Source organism: Medicago truncatula, chromosome 5, assembly GCF_003473485.1.
Source record: "Medicago truncatula cultivar Jemalong A17 chromosome 5, MtrunA17r5.0-ANR, whole genome shotgun sequence".
Lineage (NCBI taxonomy): Eukaryota > Viridiplantae > Streptophyta > Magnoliopsida > Fabales > Fabaceae > Medicago > Medicago truncatula.
Window position 1 is genome coordinate 12329129 of NC_053046.1, and position 27113 is coordinate 12356241.

At 31.1% G+C, this 27113-nt stretch overlaps 1 protein-coding gene across 2 annotated transcripts; it reads left to right on the forward strand.

The window, feature by feature from the left end:
- Positions 1-19195: 19195 nt before the first annotated feature.
- On the forward strand, positions 19196-26292 carry LOC11433984 (lysine-specific demethylase JMJ706). Of its 2 annotated transcripts, none has more exons than XM_003612767.4 (11): positions 19196-19676; positions 20808-21153; positions 21937-22093; positions 22175-22394; positions 22554-22607; positions 22684-22763; positions 22885-23162; positions 23270-23665; positions 24527-24945; positions 25063-25311; positions 25445-26286. In XM_003612767.4, the coding sequence occupies exons 1-11, from the start codon at positions 19674-19676 to the stop codon at positions 25778-25780; spliced, it is 2538 nt and encodes an 845-aa protein (XP_003612815.1). In that variant the 5' UTR covers positions 19196-19673; the 3' UTR covers positions 25781-26286. The 2 variants fall into 2 exon arrangements, with proteins under 2 accessions (XP_003612815.1, XP_013453664.1); XM_013598210.3 differs by lacking the exon at positions 19196-19676 and adding an exon at positions 20289-20447 and having other exon boundaries at positions 25445-26292.
- The last annotated feature ends 821 nt before the right edge of the window (positions 26293-27113 follow it).

Consider the following 27113-nt stretch of genomic DNA (forward strand, 5'->3'; position numbering starts at 1 on the left):
ATATACCTATGGTTGTTTGAGTCATTATCACCATCAATGATATTTCTTTGTCTTTATCTCATATACTCATATTTTTTTAATAATTAATTAATTTGTATTAAAAAAAATCAACAAGCTCGACAAATGATTCTTGAATTGTTCATGCTAATTAGATTATTTTGTCACTCATAGGTCTAATTTTTTTTAGAGGACTCGTTGTGTCTCATGTTTAACTGAATTAAGATTTATCATGATTTTATAAAAATTATAAAGTTTGAGTTTGTGCTTATGGCCAAAAGAAAAATATTAGGGGAAAATAAAAAGGGTTTGAATCTACCAAAAACAAGAAGGTATTGTTTGATTATAAATTAATGATGATAGATATGTATCTTAATTAGGTGATAGAGAGTATTTGATGTATGTTAATTAATTTGGTGATAGTTCTAAGCCTTTGGATTAAATGAAATGAATGAATAAGATTTGGTGTCAAACTAATTTTGACACCATGGTATATATATATATATATATATATATATATATATATATATATATATATATATATATTTGTGTGTGTGTGTTTTTAAGGAAAGACTTTGTATTTTGCTATAACTAATCTGTTGTACACCATACAAAAAATAACTAGCCTATTTTTTTTTAAAAGGAAAAAATAACTAGTCTATTGTACGTTGTAAAATTTTATATATTGTAGCTCACATTTTGTTTCCACCTTTCTCTTATTTTTGTGATTCATAAAGTAGAGATCAAAATTATCGGTGATTTTTTTTTAGGATTAAAGGTCGAAGAATTTTTTATGGAGACTAAGACCAAAAGTTTGAATATTTATAGGGACCAAAAACATATTTAACTATAATTAAAAATATTAAAAAATAAATACATTACAAAAAAAAAAAATGTGTGTCTATATGTATATTAAAAAAAAAAAACATGTCCTTTTATGTCATTTTATACTTATCAGCTATTTCAACAGCTAATTTTACCAAACACATTATTTTTAATAAGCAAGTTTTTCAGCTATAAGCTATCAGCTATCAGCTAACTTTTCAGCTATCAACTAACTTATAGTTTATTTTTACCAAACAGAGCCAAAAGCTAGAAATAATTTGAGCAAATAGCTGGGTAAATCATAATTAAATAGTAGCAAATAGAAATAATTTTTCGTTTGGGGGTAATTTTTTTTAGAGTCAGTTTGAAATAAAAGTAGATTGGGTTTTCTGTACGACTCCCTTCATAAGGTTTAAAATTCAATATTAATGATAAACTTATTTTAACATAAGGGATCAACTTAAAATATTTTAAACCTAGAAGACTAACTAAAAATTTAAAATAAAGGGGTATCAAGCAATGTGGAGGGTGAATCACATGCAGCTGCAAGGGAAGTAGAACTCTGAACCCTCAAATAGTTCATCACATGTTTAATATGGATTCAATAAAGGGGGCAACGATGGAGAAGGCTCATGGCGCTCATTTTTTTATCGACAGGTTCTGGCAGCCAAGCATGCTGGGAACAATGAGTTTCATGAGTTGGAGCTATTGGGGCATGGGCAATCGGAGTGTAGTTTCATGATGTCTTTGAGTGGCTGTCTGGTTGTTGGATTTATATGTATTGAGACGAAGAGATTAAATTGAAGTAAAATTTTTAAGTTTTTTTGCAAATTCAATTTTTTTGAGGAAGTCAAATTAATCCGCGAAAATTGAAGTAAAATCAAACTTAAAACTTTGATAGGTACACACTCTAAAGTCTCAAGACAACACTATAAAATCAATATTTTTACAAATTTGATTAGTTAGTTTAGTCGATTGAAAGCTAAAAATAAAAAATAAAAAAGCATAATACAAATTGTTTGTACTAGTAGGTTGTAGAAGAAATAGTGGTTGTCATTGAATGTTAAGTGTTCAAAACAAAGGTACGCACCAAAGTCAAAGTTTGTTGGGAGGTTGGGTAATTTAACTAGTTTGAGCTAAAGAGATTATTTCGACCAAAAAAATAAAACTAAAGAGATTATAGTATTTGAGGAGTAAAAGATCAATGTTTCAAATCTTGAATGCTAATATAACAATTAACATAATAACATATGTCATTTAAAAAAAACAAATTGAAGTTTCTCGACCACATCTACTTCTGCGAGTTGATTAATTTTTTTTTTTCTCATACAGAAATTTATAAAGATTAAATTAGGATCCTTTTATGAAAAGCTTTTAAACATAGAACATTTTTTCCATGGTTCAAACTTTGTTTTTTTTTTTTTTAGAGATCCACGCTTCAAAGTTCAAACTACGATGTGTGCTCTCCTTTATGGTTTGAACATTTAGTGATTCTTTTCTGGTTCCCTATACTTTCTCATATGGGAGGCTACATTATATTCTTTTCGAAAAGGATTGGAATAACCAGTCCAATAGTGTTTTGATTATATAATTTGAAGTGATAAAAAACTGGACCGCCCCCCCACCCCACCCTCATACAGAGTGTATGAACAATTGGAGGGTGGGAAAAGAAATTCCCGTTCCTTAAGCCATTTTGGACAATATGCTGATGGGGCTTATCACTACTGGATTGTTGCTGGGTCAGTACTGTAATAAAGTCTGGAGTAGTTCTTTTGAGACCCCTCAATGTATCTAAGGCCCCCCAAAACATCCGGAAGATAACTACGGAAAGACATTTTTTTTCAATTATAACATCTCCGAGGGGATACCTCCCGGAGAGCATTTTTGAGCAGAAAGAGATATTGAGGAGGGCTAAAAAGGAATCCTCTAAATCTAAAGTCATTTGATTTATATAGCAATGACAATTAGAATCATTCAAAAATCTTCTCAACAGAAATGAGAATCATTGAAAAATAATTACGGCTAAAATTTGTGATGTTTCCATTAATCACGGTTGAATAGCATTGTACAACTTTTTTTTAACTGTGGTTTTTTTTTTTTTAACTTTGTTTTAACTGTGGTTTTACTCGTGGCTAAGCACAAATTTTTTTTTACCGTAAGCACAACTTTTTTTTAATGCATTAACATTTGTTTTTGTTGAAATGTGACCTAATTTGTATCATGATCTAGTCTTTGAAACATACTCAAGTAATTGATGATTGAATATGAAAATTTTCATGTTGGCAAGTTTTCTTTTTCTTTTGCAACCATTGATATTTTTCTTGCATTCAAAGGGTAATTCTAATAATCTAATTCATCCTTTCCCTCACATTTACAAAATGTATAATCCTAGTATGTTATCAAACTTTTCGGCCTTATGTTAGGTAAATGAAAACGGTCTTAGATTAGTTAGGTAAGTAATCTAGAAAACTTAATTAAGTATCTTATAAATTCGAGGTATGTGACTTAAGAAGTGAGCTTTAAGGGACACACATAAAGTACGAGGGAGCAAAAGGTATATCAACTTGAATTTTTGACCAAGATTCAATGCATGCCTAAACAATGCATCCATCACTTCTTAAAGTAAAAAAAAGAAAGATGAATATGAGATAATTGAAACCGAACATCTAAAAATGACATCGAAAGTAGAAAGATTCCTTGAATTGGAATGAGTATATGTCGTTTAGACAATGGCCCCAACCAAGACAATTTAAGTATTTTGACTGATTCAACACAACAAAAAATTAAGTCCAAGTCATTTGGTCTTTGTTTTGCCTAACATAAACACAACATCACTGTCTAAATAACGACTAAGTCAATGTTTCAAAGGTTGTCAACGTATTAGAAATTTGAAATTTTGAACCAATCTCTTAAGACATTCTTTCTAATTAAACGTGACGTCTTTATTAAAGGTTTTTTCAATATGAAATCATTATTAAAGGGTCAAGTAGCTAAATGATTGAGGATATATAAAATACCGGGTCTATCGTGATCATGGGTCATACCTTAATGAAATTTTATAATATAGTTTGCTAACTTGTATGCACATTTCTTTATATTATCAATCAATAGGAAAATAAATTGAGACGTGGGAGGTATATAACAAATCATTAAAAAGAAATTGCAAATTGTTAGGTACAGGTAGATTTTGAATTACAAGGACGTATGTGTGTGTTTAGTTGGGTTGGAGACTTATTTTGTTACGGAGAGCAATAATTGGGTGATGCAATTTTTTAGTTTCAAAGCCATATTTAGAGGGGGAAAGAGGGTGATTCAAATAATTAGATTGAGTAGGGTTTGGGGTTTTTTTTTTTTTTTTTGTGTTCGGAGTTCGAATTCCAAACCTTGCATATATTATATATTGTCTTTATCAACTGAGTTAAGTTCACGAGACATTTTGGTTGGGAAGAAATAATATTCTTTTCAACAAGAAGGTGACATATATTTTGAAAGGTGTCGGATCAAATAAAAAGGTTGTTGCGGTTTTAGTTTTAGTTTATCAATAAAGAAGGGAAAAAAATTAGTGCTTTTTCCTAGTTGGTGGAATAACATACTTTCTTGTATCCAAAGAGTATGATATTCTAATTTTAGATTTTGAGTACCTTATACTTATTTTATTTTAATGAAATTTGCTAATAAAAAAATCAATATATAAGAGGGAAAAATGATACATTGATGGTGGGAGATAACAAAAGAAATAATATATAAAGGGAAGATTATGGAGTGCAATGAAATTTAGAATAACAAGGACGTTTGTGTGTTTTTAATAGCTTAAAACCCATTTCATTAAAATATAGCACCTAGGTCAAATTTTCATGATATGTCTGCAAATTCAGCTTTAATATATAGTACTTATGTAAGGGTGATACTAACTTCAATATTATGGATAATTTAAAACACAAATACAACTTCAATATTAAAACCATTAATTAAATGTTTGTTTAAAGCATTGTATATTATATGTGTGACTTAGATTTATTCCAGTACATCATTCATACACAATATTATTGGACTTAATGTGTTGATATAAATTATGAGTGATCTTAAATTATGAAATCGTTTTGATCGAGATGAATAGATATTGTTATAAACTTATTTGAGACTCTCTCTTTTCTTTTTGTGACTTGGATTATTTCTCAATAATAAACATCTCACTAGACTAAGCCCGATGTGAACTATGAATTGAAATAGATTTTTTCTTTTCCCATTCAATATGTTTTCCCGCGCTCCCTATGTAGTTCGAATTATAAAATCCGAACGGCATAAAAACTTTAAAGAAATACGTTGAAACTTTTAAAATTTTAGAATCTAAATAGAGCGTGCGAGAATCTATAAGGTGGAAAAAATAATGGCCATTGAAATATTAAGATTGTGCTGTTTCTTAAACTTTATAAAATAGAAGGAAATATGTGTTTATATCTTAAAAAGGAAACAAAGCAAAAACTATCACTGATGTGTCTAGGAATCAAGAAAATGCCCCATGATTGGAAGAGGAAGGATGATCCAGCATCACATCAACAACCACGCACACCACAGGCCTCATCAGATTCTAAAATTGAAAATGACACTTTAACTTGAAAAAATGTTCATTTAACTTTGCTAACTAATTAAAAATATCAAACAAATTCTTTAATCACAACATTCAATGCATTATTAAATTTGTTTCTAAAAAATAATTGAATTTTAAGTAAAACTTATACTGTGTTCTTAATTAAAACATCTTAGTTAGTAACATCATTAACATCTATTAATCAAACCAGTGAACTGAACTCCAAATTTAGGCCTTAGATTAGGTAGAACTAACTAATACCGTTAGGTGATGATTTAATTATATTCCATAATACATCGAACCTTATGTACAATTTTTTTGGGTACATATAATATAAACTTAACGTAACTTATCATAAAATGATATATTTATCACATTAATTTGGTGGGTTGGAATTGGAACTAGAATCTATCACAACGAAGAATTTGATTTGAGGGAATAAAATATGTGGGGTTAAATTAAAGTTCTTGTAATATGAGCAGTGACTGCGCAGACAAAGGAACACCTCTTTCTTTCTTTTTTCTTTTCCTTTATTAGGGTTGTGGCTGTGACATATAAATATAAGGGTCATGCTAACCAGTGCTCCCAGAACAACGGTTAAGGAACACAAAAGAAAAAAAATTAGACCAAAACGAAAACTTTTAAATTTTTAATGCATTGACTACGAAACTTTCAATGCAAAATACTGTTATATTTAACTCTCTAATCAGTGTTCCGAAACACCGGTTAGCATTTTCCTAAAAAAAATATATGGTTGGCTATTCACAATATGTAAATACCTTAGCTCTCAACCAAACGTGGACACAAAATATAGTTACAATATTGTGTACCCACATTATTAAAGTTCTAAAGTTGGCCTCAACTTTTACTTTTTAGCTATATTATTACGTGGTAGCTTCCCTTGCCATAAATAAACCCTACTCTTCATAATAGCCATAAACAAAACCTTCATTCCTTAATTCCATGCAAATTCCTTTGTTTATTCCATTCTAAAAATGTGTGACAATGTATCAACCTCAAGGAATTTTATTTTTGCACACATATTCTTGAAGATTCTTTCCCTTTGTGATTTAGTCAAATTAATAATAAAAATTAACTATAAGGTTTGAAAACATGTGGATAAATAAAATTCCAATCAAGAATATTATTATAAAACAATTAAGGGGCCTATCATCAAGTGAAAACACAAAGATTTGGGTCAGCTAGTGGGACATAATATATAGCAGCTGAAAAGGTTGTGCTCCAATGAGTTTTTTCCACCTTAGTAATTCACAAAAGTTTTTTCTATTTTCTAACTTACCCATATTTTCAATCAAGGTGGGAATGAAATGGTCAGAGAATAACGGTTTTGGGTAAGCTATCTTTCTACGTGTCTGTTGTGAACTCAATTTGACAATTACTTTAACGTACAAAAGTCAATTTCTTCTCTCAATCAAATTTGAAACCTTGTACTTATCTACAACAATGACATGTGTATGATTTATTATCATATTTATTTATCATAAGATAAGATAGTAAATGTGAATGTGATCAAATAAAATTTGTTGACGTTCGTTATGACTTTAAAAATTGTCTCTTTTCTATTTTTGGTGTTTTTTTGAAAACAATAAAATTGTCTTATGGGTTTTTAGAATTCAGTTCCCACTTGTACTTTCTCTCTATATTTAATTTCACAAAGGATAATATTTAATAATATATACCCTTTTTGCTAATTTTGAATGAAATTTAAATAGTGAATCTTGTTAGTTTGAACAAGTATTTTTACAAGCTATTATTATGTCAATAATACGACAGCAGGAAGTAAGATTGGAAGAATTTTTGCACATGCCATGACTTTGGCCAATAATTGGCCTCCTTAAATGCTAATCCCACTTGATTATAGAATATTCTTTCATGAATTTCATGAATTTCATTTTTATTAATGGAATCATGATTAGGTAGATACACCAAATAGTTGACCATTGGAATAAAAATTGACCTAAACCTCATTTGGGTTACTTTTCTATGTTTCATCCAAAAAAACAAAATCCTTTGTTTGGCCTTTCATAGAGCATATTCTCATTTACGTCTCTTTGACTAAATTGCAATGAGGTAACAAGGTCAATTGTATTGCTCAATGATGAGACACAAACAACAACTCAATTTGTATATCATAAACATAACGGAGTGTTAACTTGTGCCTTTAATGCATAAGTTAATGAGTTAAAAGTAAAAACAAAATGTTGTAGTTAATGCATTTGAATTTAATTCTTTAACTTTTGATTAATTGAATACACAAAATTCAAGAGAATATTTCTACTTTTGGATTGCTTAACATGTGCCCTTAGGGCACAAGTTAATATGACCCTAAACATAAATATTCAAACGTGGATGATATTTTTTTTATAAAAAAAATGTATTTTGTTAACAAGAACCTACAAATATTGTCAGATGAATTAATAAAAAGGAGAATTTGTTTGTTTTAATTAAATACTATCAATAATGTGATAAATACAATAGATTTTTTTCTATTAAACTTAATGGTCATGTTAACCGGTGTTCCTGAGGCATTGGTTAGGATACCAAAAAAGAAACTTTTATTTTTTTTTTGAGGGAAAAAAAGAAACTTTTATTTAGTTTTTATAGGTTGATGATACAATTTCAATGCAATAAATACTATATAATTTTCTTTTTTAGTATCATTAACGAGTGTTTGGAACACTGATTAGCATTTTCTTAAACTTAACTCATCTAAATTCTTTAGTGGAGTAATATTTTTTTATATTAACTATCAATCTTCAGAGAAAAGAGATCCTAATAATTTGAATTTTGAATGATAAACGAGTAAAGTCTATTTCCTTAAAAAAAAAAAAAGGAAGTAAAGTCTAATAAAATTTATTTTAGTCATAACTATTATTTAGTTATTTCATATCAATTCATTCTAAATTATTTTAGTCATAACTATTATTTAGTTATTTCATATCAATTCGTTCTAAATTATTTAGATAATATACACCCTCATGAACCTTCTAGATAATGGTCCTATATGTCTCTTCTATTTGCTTATTTTCAAAATCTTTTATTTTTGTTTACCTACTTTTAAACAAAAATAATAGGTCAAGGATTAGGCGGAATGGGATGAGAACGAATATATGGGCATTATATGTTTTTGTATTACATTAACTAATTAATTAATAACTCCTTTTGGACTCTTTTGTAAGTATAAAAAAAACTCCTTTTGAACTTCATCATTTGGTCAAAAGCTATATTATTATAAAAATAACTTTAAAGGATATTCGATCTAAAAAAATGTAGTATATCATAACCTCCTTCTTTTTAATTAAGGAAAAACTTGTAAATATATTATCTTTACAAGTCAATATCCATACACACCACAGAGATATATATCAATAATGGTGCCTCTATTTTTAGTAACACATTCATCTTTCTTGTGGATTTACAAACTTTGCTTTTTGGAACACTATCAATTCATTCTTTACCATTCATAGACAAGTCTAACATATGCTTGTGAACACAAATTAATTTTAACTCACATTAGATATTCAATGATGACTACCTCTTTATTTTGGTCGTGTTTAGATTATGTAACAAAACAAAATCAACCACATTCACATCGATCTATCTACATAATTAACTTCATGCGACACTTTGGTACAACATGAAGATTGAAATTTCCTTGTTTTCCGTACGGTGTTTTTGTTTTATGCACACACAAAAAAGAACATAGCACGTGTGAATTATTTCTATATATATAACCTGGAGACTCCATTCCAAGAATTATGCATTGTTGTTTTGTGCACTAGTGAGAGTTTCATTGTCTCTTTTAAGACCATATCTTCTTGGCCATAAAAAATGGGGGTACGAGTGTGACAATGTTATCACTTTTTGTAGTATGGGGGTTACTTCTTAGAGTAAAGCTATCTTATATTGGATAGTATTGGTAGTATAGCCACTCGTTGTGGTTATTGAAGAATAAAATATAGTAGTTTTTAAGGGGAGACATGGTGGATTGTAACTGTGTCGTCTCTTGTGTACAAATCTTATCGTGGATGTGATTTATTGTGATAAGAGAAGGCAAAGTGTGGACTCTTATTCACATTGATGCATATGTCTAGTTAGCGGTGTTCGCGGTTCAGTTTGTATCGATTTTGAGGTAAAAAGTCATTCGATCCGAAATAAAAATCACATGTTGTTGGTTCGCTTTGGATGATTGTTCTAAAAAAATCCGAACCGATCCAATCCAAATATATGCGGTTTTGGATATCCAAAATGAAAAATATAATTTTTTATTTAGTTTTTTTTATGAATATAAGTTTTTATTAAAATTAATATTACACAAACACGATAAAATAATAGGTTTGATGCAAAATATATTAAAAAATTAAAACTAGAGTATGAAAATTATCGATTATTTTTTAAACATATAAAGTAATAATAATGTAGATTAAATTAATGTAATATATAAGATTTAAAATCATCAAGCAACATAATAATTCAATATATAATACTAATAAAAGAATAAATAAGTATTAATATTTACTTTTACGGTTCAGTTCAGTTTGGTTCGGTTCGGTATTGAAAAAATGGTCCAAAATCCGATCCAATCTTAGAGGTTTTTACAAAACAACATCCAAATGCATCCAAAAATATTCGGTTTTTTACGGTATTTGATTTTTTTATCAATTTGCGGTTTTATTTTGAATCGGTTTGGATTTGAACACCCCTATGTATGGTAGATTGCCTTCAAAATGTATAATTGATTAAATTGTTGATATCAAATAAATATTTTATATTGGGTAATCATATCCAAAGTATCCCTTGAACTTGCTCTTAATAAAACAAAAAAATATTATTTATTTTTAATGAGATTTTTTTTTGTGTTATAAAGTAACGAGGCAAAAAAGAAAATGGAAAAGTAGAAATTAAGTTCCAAGTTTATCTATTAGGATGAGAGATTCCATGTCATCCTTAACTATAAAACCTGCACACATATTTTGTTCTCTAAGAACATACACCAATGTAGCATTGCCATTTTCATGTAAAACATCTCTAATATGAAGGATCTCGCTAGCATAAGTGTGCAATGCATGATCACGGCCAACGATAATCAGCTCAACTGCTTCCAAGCAATCACTCTCACAAATAATGTTGTCATAGCCTTTTTTTGAAACAAAAATCTCTAAGTGTGCAAAACATCTCTAATATGAAGGATCTCACTAGCATAAGTGTGCAATGCATGATCACGGCCAACAATAATCAGCTCAACTGCTTCCAAGCAATCACTCTCACAAATAATGTTATCATAGCCTTTTTTTGAAACAAAAATCAAGCCCTATCTGGATAGTACGCAACTCAGTTAATAACACATCACCTCCAAATTCATGGTGAGAAAAATCAAATATCTAATCTCCATCTTGTTGCAAACAACATCACCGGCACCTAAGCACTCAAAGTCTTCTAGAAAGCTATCATTAATATTGAGTTTGAGTTTATCTTTTGGAGGGGGGATCCAATAAGCTAAGAGACGCGGTGAGTGTGGATCCAGTCGAAAATTAGGATATTGAGAAATGCATTCATCATGTAACAAAAATCTCTTTCGCACCACATCTTGAATACGCCAATGTTGATCCTAAAAAAATAGCATGGTTTCTCCAACACAGGCATATCATACTCCTGTAACAAACAAAATAGAGGAGGTACCCTTTGTTGTCTCATAAAACCAAATTTTGACATCGATTTTAAAGAAAAAATTATAATAACGCCTCATATTCAAGCGGAACCAAATCTCTCTAGAGTGCGGACAATCATATAAAAAGTGAAGAGTATCAAATATTTTTTATATAATCTTCCTTTTACGAAACTAGATACACTTATGACACATTCCAAGAGACATGTCTCTACTTTATAAACACTTATATTTTGTAAAGTCTCTCATATACAACACTATCAATTTTTCATTTCACACAAAAACTCGCATGTGTTCCAACACATACTCCATCCTTTTCTTTAGTTTTCAATTTATTTAAGCAAAAGTTTTACAAACATAATATGTAGGAGTAATATAAAAAGAAATTCCATATCATTTACCAGCATATATTTAAAGTTTATTTACTCAATATTTAAAGTTGTAATAGGTTGAGTTGAAGGTTGCGGAAGTGAGGTCCCCAACCCGCCTCTATGACACCACGTGACACCTCATGGTTCCAAGATGTCTTTGTCCTACCAAACTACCCCCATATATACACAAACCATATCCAGAGTATCTTTGATTAAGACTTCGTTTATAAACAAAAATCAATAGTGATGTATGATATAAAGTGTTTCATATCACCCAATTAGCTTTTTTATATCTAGCTAATCCATCACCCTTTCAACTCTTTCTATTGCTTGGTTCTTATGTCCCACCTTCGTGCAATGCATGTAGTTATGTACTCATGATTAATATGATCAAAAAAATTAATATCCGTGAACAACACTATGAATAAAAAGTTTTAGGTTTGAATTTCTTATTTTTCTTATATAAATATTACTTTTGATTTTTCAATTGTTATTGCTATAAATAAGTTCTTGTAAAAAAAACCTATAAATGCTAACACACAATAATGACATGTAATTTTGAAAAAAGTATAAGAGACAAATGAAAAGCAAAATGTTCTAGAAAAAATATGTAATTTTATAAGAATAAATTCAATGTTAAACTCAATTTTATTTCATAATTTTCTTTATGAAAAAATATATTTTCAAACTTTATTTATTTTTCTTCTGACCAAAAAATTATTTATTTTCAAACTTCTGTCCTTTATTTAAAAATGTAAATTTAAAATCTTGTTATTTTTTAAAATAATTTACTAATCGTGGAATAGAAATTTACATACTTTTATGATGTCAATTCTCAAGATGGTAATGGTTTTTACCTTTTCACCAAATTAATCAAGAAATTACATTAAAAAAAAAAAAAACATTTTCTGACGTTGATTAAACCTCTTAAAAAGTACCACAAAGAGTAATCCTAGTACTCATTTGAAACGTTTAAGTCAAATCAAGCTAAACGATTGGCTAATACCAATTGTCAACGACTCATGTTTCACCATTGATCAATATTCATGTGCATATTAATGATGATTCACATGCTCATTTTCTAATCCAATTTCCTCCACTCACCTCACTTGTTTATTTTCTAATCATTTCGTTAATTTTATTTATTTTGGACTATATGTCTATATCCAAACATATCAATGATGAAAGGCCGTCTATTTTGTATTTTTAAACGGATAATAATACTCTTTTAGATGAAAAAGTGAATAATCTAAATTAAGGCAAAGTAACAAGGTTGGGACTTCATATACAAAACCCTTTTCCTAATTTTGCCTTTTTTGTCTTAGTTTATGACTAACTTGAAACTTGGACCAACTCACTGAAAATTACCCTTAGTAGCGTGATATTGTCAATTCACCCTATTTTGGGTCATTTAACTTCCAAGATTTTGGGTACATTGGAAAACTTCCAAGATTTTAGGTACATTGGAAATATACACCTCTAAAATTTACCCATCCTTTTCTCTCATTAACACTCGTATGCTTTTACCTATCATCATCACTTTAGTAGGTACCCACCATAAATATGGCATAATAACTCCCTTCTTCTCCTCAATCATCTCCTATCCAAATTTTGTATGGTCCCATCTTCATCATCACATATATTACAGAAGGGTCCCTAACAAATGCATTTCAAACACTTTTTAAGAATTTTAAATAAGAAATTATTTATTAAAAAATTAAATACTTCAATTTCTAATGCATTAGATACATAAATTTTATAAAATTGAGTTCTTCGACGAATGTCCTGAGATACTCGTTAGTATTTTTTATTGCAAAAACCTAAACTTATCGGTTCTCAATTAACATTTATAAATGTCATTTTAACAGGGAATAACCATATTTGAATTACCATCTTGCATAAAATGAAAGTGCATCTTGAGAAAATAACCTTGTATCTTTCTCATGTGTGTTTTCTTCCTCTTTATTTTTGGCAGCAACGGGTTTAGTACCTCTTGTATTTTGTAGTCGTTTTGGTAGTTGAAGTACCTATTGTACTATGTAGTTCCCCTTAATTATTTATATTTGTTTTTTTTTAACATTTAAATTTTAACTAATCATATCGTTAGCTCACCTAAATTGATATCGGAGAGAATCGAACCTAAAATTTTAAGAAGGAGTATACTTCGAAGTTCCAAGTCAATACCATCGGACCAACTCTGGTAGGTTTAATTAACCATTTTTACTACTAACAATGTAGAATCTACTATTACATCTTTTTCCCATTTCTTATTTTAAATTAAACTAATTCATACCATTACTAGTAGGCAACTTTAATTAGCATATACTACTTCATATGTGTGTGTTTCTTACTTGACAAAGAATGGTTGGTGGTGGGTTCACATGTGGTCCCAAAGGAAATATACCAACATTTTTATTTTTTGCTTTTAAAGTCACAACATAAAACGGACTATAGGTATTTAAGTGATTTCACACTATTCATATGGTATTTTGGTCAATTACAAAAGTTTCCAGAAACAGAATCTTTACACTTACTCCTCCAACTAAAACCCAACTGGCTTTATTAAATCATTGAAACTACTAAAATACCCCTATGAGCTTCTCACAATAAGCTGATTCAATTTCAACCTGAGCTTACACGCAAAGCAGGGAAGCTTCCTCAAAGGACAGTATCAATAATGTTTCAATAGGTTTCGTGTGACCCATTAGCTGCATTAAATGCGTGTCACTCACTCGTGAATTGAATTATTAAAAAAGTGATTTTTTGTCACTTCTAGCTTATTTAATTTAAGTTGAATTGTAATATCTGCGGTTTCAAATGTAAGCAATTTTTAAATTTATTTAATAAATTATGTATGTCGTTTATAATATAGACTACATACATTATTTATTGAATGAATCTAAAAAGTAAAAAGTTATTTATATTTAACATCGGAGAGAGTATAATTGAACTTTTTTTTTTAGATGAGGTGACTAGGAAGAAATGAAGGTATAAACTTTGTGTGGACCGTGGAAGGGTTTGACTTGGCCGGCTAGCGAAGTTTCTACAAGCCAAGCCGCCAAGTGGACTATTATTTGAAGAAGTTTGTTTTTGGTGAATGTGTGTTGAATTTGTGGTAATGATTAGACCAACTTCCTTGTAACAAAAAGCTAGAAAGAACAAACCGTCCAATTAAAAAAGAGGAGATGATTTTCCCACGGAAAAACTAAAACCATTTGCAAGATGTAGTTTTTTTTCTTCTTTTGGCAGGACATGTGGTTTTTCCTATGAGTACGTTGATATTGTTTGCTAAACTATTAAAGTATGCATTTAATTTGTATTTGTATAAACATTAAAGAGTTTATTCGGTCAAAAGAAAATATATGAGATAATTGAAATTTCAAATATTTGAAATCAAGTAATTAAGTTCAAATGCTTAATGAGATCTATGGAGTCGTTTAAAAGAATTTGAGTTTGATTATTGAATGAAATAATTTTTTGTCAGATTGTCGTTATATTAAGGTCGAACTCCAAATTTATCAAGGTTCCCTTCTTTTAGGAACCGGAGTGTTAACACCAATAAAAAGATTGAAATATTTGGTGAAATCAATCGTTCAATTATCTCATCTCATAATTATAAAAGGATATAGGAAGGTTGAGTTATATGTGTTTCAGATTAGGTTAAAGTTCATTTTGTCAACGGATCGGGTCGCTTCAAGCCATTCACGTGCGCAAACTCCACGCGCTAATTCAAAGTACATAAGAACAGTGGATAAATGTTTATTGACATGGCTCTCAATTGATCGGTCAAAAAGGTGTTCTCCTCCACCGTGACAAACCTCACCTTATCCAAAGTCATTATCTTCTCCTTCATAGCTAATATACGTGTCTTTTCTTTCTGTAATACTTTGACCTTATCCTTCAAGGCCATAACCTCATCGAGCATGCTTTTCGCAGCCTATTCGGTCTTCAAGAGTTCCTCATGAAATCCTTGAGTTTACCCCGCTTTTATAGAAACTTATTTCCCAATCACTCGATCTTCAACAACAAGCCTTTACCTACCTCCTATTCATTCATGTTGTCCCTTAACTTTTATTCTTCGAAATTGAACTCACGGTTCGCAGTCTTGAACGAGAAAGTCATGGAAAACATCTTCGCCATTTAGGATACATATTTTGCCACAACGTTTTGCCGGTTAAGGGAGTTAAGTGTCATGACTCACGATAGCATCTGAATCCACCCCATCAACCAAAGCACAAAGGTCCACCATATCCGCATGTAAAGAATTTGTAAAAAAATGCACGCATTAGTTTCCCCCTAAATGAATATGTAGGAACCTCATCCTTCCCCTCAATGTAATTTTGTATTGTAATGAAATATCGATTCACGTATATTGATTATTGATCAAATCTTCGGGGGTGGATCGACTCAAAAAAAGTTCTATAAAAAGTAAAGATTTACTTTTGAAAAGAATAAACAATGATAAAAAAAATGTACTTCGAGATTTCAGGATCTATCACAATGGTTGAATCTAATCTTCATATGCTTGTTACTTATTACTTTATTAAGTTTCCAAAGATGAAATGATCAAGTATAATTAAACAATTCATTTTGGATATACAGAAACAACTACAAGAATATATATCTAAAAACCTAATGTATATAAACAAAATAAAAAAACAAAATAAATTTGGCGTGAAATACATGCACTAACAAAAAACATCAAAGCTATCCTTATGAGCTTGACTCAGTTGGTAGAGACAATACATAATATATGTAAGATTGTGGTTTAAACCCCGACAAAAAAACACCAAAGCTAAAAAAGTATGCAAAAGACCACCTTTGTAATATCCCAAATAGACTAAATTAACTACTCTATTAATTCATATCATCTAAAAGACTTGTGTCTTTAGGCTTCAACCAACACCATGATAGTTTTATCTTTTCCAGAAGTTGAAACTCTTTTCACTTTATTTAATTTCAATTCTTTCAATAATTTATGTTATTCTAAATTTATTTAAGAAAAACAATATCCAACCCAATAACAATCAATCCCATTGTTCAATCGAAATCAGATAAAAATCACGTATGAACTAGTCTAATAAAAAAAATGAACATCTTGATGATTCTAACATGAGATCTAAAGAATAACACACTCATGAATTTTAATCTACACCATCGGACCCAACACATGGATATGTTATTCTCAATTGTTAACAATAAATTACCAATACATCAACATTGTATGTAAAAAATGATAAATACATAATTTTACGTTTGCATCATGCGTTACACAAGTTCATAGCTAGTAACTAGGGTTGTAGCCCCCTTGGCCTTTCCCATTACATAGACATGAACTAACTTAACTTTGTAATACTACATTATTAGTCTCCCCTCCATATTAGTGGCTTGATAAGAGAATCAACAATTTGATCCAAAACAAAAACATGTTGAAAAATTAAGAACTTGACAACATATTTTTCCTAATAAAATGAACATTTATCTTAAAAGGGAAAAGTTAACTAGTGTCCCCGGAGCATCAGTTAAGGAAAACCAATATAGAAACTTTGTATTAGAAAATTGTGAAGAGTAGAATGTTCAACTTTATGAAAGTCAAAAAGTTATTATTTTTTTATGAAAAATTTATATTTTTACTTCCTTAATGGGGGCACGTTAACATGACCCATCTCAAAAATATCCATTTGCAAATCTCCATTTAATTTACTAATTGTTCCTTCCCCATTTTTTTTAGGAAGCATTTAATATATTTATTTTTTATTTGAATTTCTTTTTTCTTTTCTATTGTTTAACAGTAGCACTGGTATTTTACTTCCTTAGAAATTAGCAAAGAATTATTATAAGAGTACATGTGAGCAATTAAAAGAGATTGACATAATAATACGAGAGACTCATGAGAAAGTTCCAAATTCCAATTCCAAATGAAATTTGCTGAGCAAGGCAGAGAACAGGAAAAGTTCTAGTGAAATGGTTACCCATGATGGGCCCTACCGTCTTCTCTGAATCAAGATGGGACACCCTTGAAAACCCTATTGTAAAGTTACAAAGATACAATTTTCGATAATAAGAACTTATGATTTAACATAAAAATTTATTTATTTAGATAAATTATTTTTTATAAGTTAAAAAATAATCCAATTCAAATTGGTCATAAATAAATAAAATTACTTGAATAATTTCATATTTATGTGTCGTGTTATGAGAAATGTTATATGTACAAACATTTTGTAAAAAAAAAATAAAATTATTTTAGTACGATTTTCTCTCTCATCTTCTCATTATCTTTTTATTTTCTCTTTTATTTTTCTTTGTTGTTTTTGCTCAAATAAAAGGAAGAACAAAAAAGTTGAATAAACAATTATCACAAAATCGTTGTACAAACATCAATTCTCAAATACTTTCGATCAAAAACATCGTTGCTACAGATATGTCGCGTCCGATGACTATGTTAGGTTAGGAGTAAGTACCTCATAGCACTTACAATACGGAAAAGTCACTGTGCATGTGACAACCCCGTTGAAAAATCCATTAATACCCTTTATTCTCGCGCCAAGATGAACCAACTGAACAAGGACAACCTCGTCCTTTTCTTTCTACAGTCTTAACTAACTGGAAGGTAGGTGAGAGTTATCCTGTACAAGTCGGCAGTTCAACAGAAAAAAGTACACATGCCTCTGAGCCTTTCTGATTCGAGGGAGTTTTCAGTTCAAGTACAATTCAACGGTTCAAAGTAAACGACACAAAATATCAACGGTTAGATGTCAAACTTCATCAAAGTCATATATATATTCCACCAAAGTCTTATAACACGTGATTATTCTTTTTTTCTGCCACTTTATTTTCCTCTGACCGATACAGAAGCAGAACCTCATCGATAACACCGCTTTTTTCTTTTACCAAAATACCCTCCACAACATGACATTAATTACACGCTCTTTAATTCTCTACCCGCCAATAAATACTCCTAACAGTAACGGTGATTGTGTTTCCGTCCTATTCGCGTAACGGCGTTATATTTAATCCGTGTTTACACTCATAACGCGTTTTGCATTTTGGACGGCGTGTTTGTTTCGTTGAACCACCTAACAACCACCACTTCTCCTCAAAGTTTCTTTTGATTTAATTATTTTATTCAACTAAACAAACCAAAAAATAAATAAACGAACTAAAAGGTACCTTAAAAATGAAGAAGAAATTAAAGTATATTTGATTTGAGTGTAAAAAAAATGAAAATAAAAGTTGTTAATAAATTCTAATCAATATTACTAGGTCAAATCTATTCACATGAATTCTTCAAATTCAAACTTTAGACTACACAGTGGATATTGTTAGATTAAACACAATCATTCTATTTTAAATTTGATATTTGTGTCAAAATTTCAATGATGTCGATTTTTTTGTTGTACACATTAATTCTTACTCAATATATAAAATGAATTAATTTGTGCTTGATATAAAAATGTTAAGGTTTCTTCAATTTTATGTCTATAAAGATTAAATTGACTCGCGGAAAAATAAAATAAAATAATAAAATTGATAAATATTATTTATTGAGTTTGTTGCATTTGAAAGTCATCACAATCTATATGACTCTTTTTAGTGTAAAATTTATATGATTTTTTTGGTGGTGTAAATCTATATGATTTGTTACACGCGGAAGCTACTGAAAAAAAAAAAAAAATTCCAATATATATTCGGGTTTTCAGAGCAGAAAAAGCGATTAATTAATTTGGAGTATAAAACTATAAATTATCACATCGTTACCCTTTTTACGTTTTCTAAGCATTCATATCTTTTCCTTCTCTCTCCTCATCACTGTTTCTCTCCGTTTTCTTTTCTCGCCGGGAAACAAACTTTTCCGTTCACCGGAAAACCGCTTTCTCTTTTTTTCTTCTATATTCCGCGCCACCGTAGGAAGCCGGTCACGGTGTTCCGATTGAAACACTCGCATTCACTCTCAATTCCCCGTGTTTGCTCCTACACGGCGTTGGATCTCTCCGTAACGCCGTATCACCCTCGTATACGGCGTCGTTCGAGAATGTGGCGAGCCTCGTTGTATTAAAACGCTACGTTCTAATCTACAACGTTCAGGATCGTGATTTAGGGTTTCGCTTTGTGATTTCGTTTCGGTTTCGTGATTCTTCAAACTTGTGATTGTTCCTTCAAGCTTACGAAAACGGAGACCGTAGGGGAACGAGTTCGTAATGAAATGGTAGGTTAATCGCGTTTCGTTGAAGAAACGAATTATTCGTGTTGTTGTTTCATTTTTTGATTTATGAATGTTGAAATTCTCTATGAAAATGTATCTTCCTTCTGTTTATCGTTCAGATCTTGAACATTGTTATACTTTTCTATGGTTTCGATACGATTTATCTCAATTTTTTTTGGCGTGATTTTTTTTCCTTCATATTACACTCATAATTTTTTTGAAGGATGATTATGGTGCATTTTGCGTGATTAATTATTTTTCTATATTACACTATTATCTGAAAATTATTTAGAAAAATTATAAAAAAAATAAACTCTGTTGAATGTTTTTCTTCTCTTTTTCATTATGTTTTAAAAAATTGGAATTAAGAAATTTAGGTTAATCAAGGATTAATAGTTTTCTAGGTCTATCTTATTTACTTTTTGTTTTCTGGTTGAAATTTGTAAGACTAATGCTACTTTTTGTGTGATTGGGCTTTATGAGGTGGAAAATATTGATGTTGATAGGAGTTAACTGTTGAAATTTCAGCGCATGCATTTGTTGAATGTTTCTATTCTATTTCTATAGGATCATTTTTTGTTGACTATTTCTTTTGCGTTTTTGTTCTATATTTGGATGGTTTTTTGACCCTGTTAGTGGTTACAAGTTACTTTTACCCCGTGAGGTGATTGTGAAGTACTTTGATTTGAAGGCAATTTTGACATAGCTGGTAAATGTTGAAATTGGTTGTTTCGAAACGAGTAGCCTGAACATCAAGTTATTGACTCCTTAATGGTGATTGCTTTGAGTTTGTTTGAGTTAAACATTTATTGCTTCCTTTTGTTGAACTGCATCCTTTGCCAACTCGAATAAGCTAAAGCATCAGAAATTATGCTTTGCGTTGATATCAGTTTGGTTCATTTTCCAAAGAATCACCGGGGCAATGTTTTGCATGAATTTCTGCAGCTTAGTTTCGAAGTAGTTGTGGTGCGACAAAATATATGTTTCAGTTTGTTCATTGTTGGTTATATATATCTATTGAGTTCTGAATTGTTGTAAACTTGTGATGTGATTTTGTTTTCTTGTTTGCCTTCAAAATTATCTTTGCATGTGAGTTTATTCCAATCTAACCTAGAAATGTGAAACATCTTACAGGTAGAAGGAGGTAGAGTACGACTATCTGAGGAGGCTAGAAATGGGTTAGAATTTTTGAAGCGTAAAAGGCTTCAGCGTGCACAAGCCATTGCTGCCACTCAGACAAGTGCTGCTAACGTGATGAATAGAAGTGGAGGAGATGCTTTAAGAGGTTCACCTTCTTGTGGCACGAGATTGCATGGTAATCCAGATGTGTTTTTCAAGCGGAAGGTGGATAAGTTTGATACAAGCGATTTGGATTGGACTGATAAAATTCCAGAATGTCCTGTGTATTCTCCAACAAAGGAGGAATTTGAAGATCCTTTGGTTTATTTGCAGAAGATAGCTCCAGAAGCTTCTAAATATGGTATGTATCCGTGCTGGTAGTTTGCACTGATGTTCTCATGTTAGTTAATTAGTAAACCCTGTGGCATTAACATATGCACAAGTTTTGTCATTCTCATACTTTTACCACTTCAATATGGCTTTCGGGTGTGTTTTTAGGGTGTATTGATAGTTTGTAAACTTCCATATTCAGTATCCATTATCCTTTATTTGGATTAGCTTCCATCGTATAGTAGCTTCAATTAAAATAACTTCATAATAGAAACGTCCTCGCAAGAATTTCAATGTTTATGGAAAAAGTAGAGAGAATTTCTGAATAAACTTGTTATTTGGAAGATTTACATGAAGCTGATTTTTGAAAAACTCAGTTATTGCAAAGATTCTTTTAATATTTACTTGTTTCCTAAACTGTTTCTCAAGAAGGTTATCCACATTAGCTCTCTATTTTTGCATTAGTTTAATTAGTTTTATTAAAGCCACTGACCTTTCCAAGAAGTTCCTTATTTGCTGATGTAATGATTATGGTCTATGACGGCGTTTCCAGTTTCCTATATACACATTGTAGTGTGTCGTTTTTAAAATTAACAAGTGAACAGCCATTCATTTTCTATGGTGAAACTTTTCCTATTTGAAAAAACTCAAACAAAATAATATGAAAACTCAATAGACTTACTGACAGGTATGGAGATTGTAGTAGTTAAATGTTAATTTACCATGTCCTCTTTATGGAAAGGATAGATGAACTCAGCAGAATGATAGAATTGTTACCGAACTTTTTTTCATTTGAATTTTTGATAAATTCCAGGTATATGCAAGATTATTTCGCCTTTGAGTGCTTCTGTACCGGCTGGGGTTGTTTTAATGAAGGAGCAACCTGGATTCAAGTTTACAACCAGAGTGCAGCCTCTCCGCTTTGCTGAATGGGATACTGAAGACAAAGTCACATTTTTCATGAGTGGAAGGTCAGTTCTCTATTCTGTAAATATTTGCAATTTCAATTATATTATATTACATTTCTGATTGAACAATTTTTATTCACTCAGAAATTATACATTCCGTGAATATGAGAAAATGGCAAACAAGGTTTTTGCACGAAGATATTGCAGCGTTGGATGTCTTCCTGCCACTTACTTGGAAAAGGAGTTTTGGCAGGAAATTGGTCGTGGGAAAATGGATACTGTTGAATATGCATGTGATGTTGATGGCAGTGCTTTTTCAACTTCTCCTACTGATCAGCTTGGGAACAGCAAATGGAATTTGAAGGTCTTACCTTTTCTAGTGTCTCTTTTATATTCTTACTTTTCTTTGTTACCCTGTTATTTATTTATCATTTGGGACAAAGCATTTTAACAAAATGACGGTTCTTGCGTTTTCTTTGCCATGTTAATAAACTTATCGAATACTTGCTCTTTATTATTTCAGAAACTTTCCCGGTTGCCCAAATCAACTTTGCGTCTATTGGAAACGTCAATTCCGGTATGACAATTTCTTATGTCTGTCAATGTTATTTATGTACTATTCTTTTTGTGTCTTACATTGGGCTTTATTTCAGGGAGTAACAGAACCCATGCTATACATTGGAATGCTGTTTAGTATGTTTGCATGGCATGTGGAGGATCATTATTTGTACAGGTAAAATAAACTTAACTAGTTATTATACTAATAAATAGTAATGTTTTATCATAAGCAAATAATTCCTTCTTAAGTTGCATATTTAATGACATTGATAATTTTATTTATATGGTAATGGCAGCATTAACTATCAGCACTGTGGAGCATCAAAAACTTGGTATGGTATCCCTGGTCACGCAGCTTTGGAATTTGAAAGGGTGGTGAGAGAACATGTGTATTCTACTGATATTTTGTCAAGTGATGGAGAAGATGGAGCCTTTGATGTTCTCTTGGGGAAAACAACTTTATTTCCACCTAATATTTTGATGGAGCATAAAGTCCCTGTCTATAAGGCTGTTCAAAAGCCAGGGGAGTTTGTAATAACCTTCCCTAGAGCGTATCATGCAGGCTTCAGTCATGGTTAGATTTTCTCTTTTCAATTGTTTTGTTCTAGTAATTACATCTTTTCCCGATACTACACATTAAATGCATGTGAAATATTAATGTTGTGTATCTTCAATAAATAGGTTTCAACTGTGGAGAAGCAGTGAATTTTGCACTTGGTGATTGGTTTCCTCTTGGGGCTATTGCAAGCAGGAGATATGCACTTCTTAACAGGGTACCTTTACTGCCCCATGAAGAACTTCTTTGCAAAGAAGCGATGCTTATTCATTCAAGCTTGGAGCTTGAAGATTCAGACTTTCCCTCTTCAGACTTGTTATCTCATCATAGAACAAAGATATCTTTCATTAATTTGTTGCGTTTCCAGCATTGTGCTAGTTGGTTACTAATGAAATCAAGGGCGTGTATTAGTGTTTCTTCTCATTCGCATGGCACAATTCTCTGTAGCCTGTGCAAACGTGACTGTTATGTAGCTTATGTTGACTGCAGCTGTCATATGCATCCTGTATGCTTACGCCATGGTAAGCTTTGCTCAGTAATATTTACTAGGAGTGTGTTTCCATGCATGCATAATTATTTTTGGAAGCTTGGGAATATAATATTATTATGTTTGGTAAAAGTTGTTATAAAATAATCATGGATATTATTGGTTTCTGGAATTCTAAATCATATGGTACTGATTTTAAAAAAATTCCACCAGCTATAACTTCCCCTCTAACATAGTTTTTCAATGTTTCTATTTTTTTCTTTTTAAATAAATAAACTCCGAAACATTCCCAACAAATATATTAAATCCTCAGCAAATATGAATTTTAATTATATTTGAGGTTATGTTTGTGATAATAGTAACCCTCCCAGTATGTTAGTTTTGGTAATGTATAGTATATTTGAGGATATATTTGTGATAATGGTAACCTTCCCCGTGGCCAATTACTTTTTCATTATCTTATTGCATAATACTCCATTCATTTTTAGTTGTCGTTTTAAGGTTATTTTATTTACATACACCCATACCTATGAAAACTAATAATTTTTGTTACATTTGATGACATAATTTGAGTTTGTCCTTTAAGACCCTTGACATTATTTTTATCTCATATAACCTATCTCTTTCTCCGGAGTAAGTACTCAAGGGTATTATTGACAAAACAATAATCAATGTTGCATTGAACTTTGAAAATGAAAAGCCAATAGGATCACATTATATCTACAAAAGCAACAAGTAAAAAGGAAGAAAGGGTGTAGAAAGTAAAACACTATCTAAATTCTAGATCATGGGATAAATTTGTGACAAACAATGAATTTTCAAGTTAAATATCTTACATGTGTGTCAGGTGATACAATATTCTCGCTTCTAATATCTTTATATATCATTATTTCAGATGTTAAATCTCTTGACTTCATCTGTGGGAGCAAACACACTCTTTATCTGAGAGAGGATATTGCGGATATGGAAGCTGCGGCAAAGATGTTTGAGCAGGAAGATGGGATATTGGATGAGATAAGCAAGCAATCCAAAAGTGACCAAAATATGTATTCACATCCTTTGTCAGATATGTTTCAGAGAGCTGAAGCAAATGGATATGAACCTTATTGCGAGCTTAAACTTGATTCTATGATTGAATTTTATACAACTCCAGGACTGTCAACAAATAATCCAGAGTGTGGTACACAAAATCAATTTGTTTTGGGGCATTGCTCAGAAATTCCTAAACCAGAAGTGTCCGACGTTTCCTTTTCTGCTGCATCCACTCTTTGTTCTCTATCAGAACCTCATGACTGTTCCTCTGCTCCCAAAAATGTAAGTGTTTTGAATTTGAATATGAATATCTTGTTTGAATATTGGCAATTCGTCATTGCTCCACTGCATGAGGTTTTAAACAGCTATTGTTAAGTCAACTAACACTGCATTCTTTAGGCTGAGGGGCATTGTGAAGAACTTGGCGAAACAATATCCAACAGTGCATGCGAATCTTCTCTATCCCCTGCTTTGTATCATGAAAGCTCGGTTAAACTGCATGATCTACAGAAACCTGACATCAAGCCCATAGCAGATAACGACAGTGATGATTCTGATTCAGGAATATTTAGGGTAAAGCGCCCTTCCTCTCTTAAAGCAGAGAAAAGAAATCTGAAGATCATGGCTTCAAAACATTCTGAGCAGCAGGTTTGTAAAACAGTCTCATCGATGATTTAATTAGTCCATCATGTATATCTGCTAGATAGCGATTCTTGGCACACATTTCCAACATTTTCTATCTTACATAAATTGACTATCTAATTTTGATCTATATGAACAGGGACTTAAACGTTTGAAGAAAGTCCTTCCTGAAGGAAAAAGCAACAGGCAGCAAATGAATTTCAGAACCAGTGAATCAAGTGATAAATATAACCCTGTTAATGATAAAGTTGATATCTCCTTGAAGAACAGATTTGCAAGGGGAAATGGCACTCCCATTTCAGCAAGATATAAAAAGTCAGGCAATGAGGAAATAAGTATGCATATGCAACAAGATCACCACCGAAGAGAGAGGTTGCAGCAAACTTATAGAGAAGCGCCTTCCATTGAGATTGGGCCAAAGCGACTCAAAGTCCGAGGCCCTTCATTTTTGGGCATAGAGAGCAGATTGAATTGAAGTGTTTCAAGTTGCCTTTTGAAAATATTTGGAGAGTCTGACTTTGCTAACTTCATTTTAGCTAATGGGCTTTCTAACAATACAGAAAATCCAAATGATTGATTCAGGAAGCAGCCGCAAGGTATTAACCAATTAGGATATGAATTTACATTCTTTGTGCAGGCAAGCCCTAACATTTGGGCAGTCTGCACGGGTGGTGATCCTTGGGTTCTCTGGCCGGGGTGTTTTTCCTACTTCGCTGGGTGAACCTGACCGACCTGCAAAACTAGGAAGTTTAGAAATTGGATTAGTGGCTCGTTATTTCAATGTAAATTTGTTTACATTCGTCCGTTGTTTAGGTCTTGTTAGGAACATGGGTCCCTCCATTGTTTTTTTTCTTATTAAAGTAAAAATGCTTTCAGCTGCTTCCCCCTCCTTTTGATGTTAATTCATTCTTTTTGTAGAAATAGGTCCATGTACCTAGAAACTACATGAATAAAAAAAATTCAAAGAAATTCCTTAATTCATTTAAATATCATTTCGTCCTCATTTTATCCTTCTGCGTCTCTTAATATTCTTTTTTGTACATATGATTGATGCACTATTTCTTAACAAGCTATACTTCAGATTCACTCATATAATAAAGATAAAAGTTAAAGTAATACGTTTTGCTGATTTGAAAAAAAAGTAATGTGTTTTACGAATGCATTTCAAGGATTTCATTGTCTTCTTATCATGGTAACCTATTGATTCTGCTTATTCAAAATTTGATTCATGTTTTATTTCAAGACGTATGAATTTGGTTTTATACAGAATAACGGGTAATATTACCACGATTACTACGATGCGACTATTATATGTTACTCGAGTATAGGTTTCCTTTAAGTTTGTTATAATATGTCTATTTTTTATTTTTTATAAAGCAAATCTCTTGTAGATAATATATTTACAGATCCGCAATCTATATTGAACACTGGATGTATATTCTTCCTTTCGTTATTGCTATATATTGAAATTATTATTACAAATTAATTTACTAACTATCACAACAGTATCTATTTATCTGGTAAGAAGAGTTGTTACTAAAAAAAAAATGCAGTGACATCTATAGTGTTTTTGGTCGAGCTTATTTTGTCCTCTTCTCCTCTCGAAAGAAGAAGAGAAGCTAAACCAAAAAATGACAAAATATTGGAAGGGTAAGGAAAATAGTTGTAAGGAGGAAAACATGAACAATGAGCTTCTAAAAAAACTGTTCCAAACTTCCAATGAAATTTTCTGATACTTAGGTGGAGCTTCTGAAAAAGACCACCGTTTGAACCCTAGTTTTACCAATAGATTTTTTTATACATGTTTG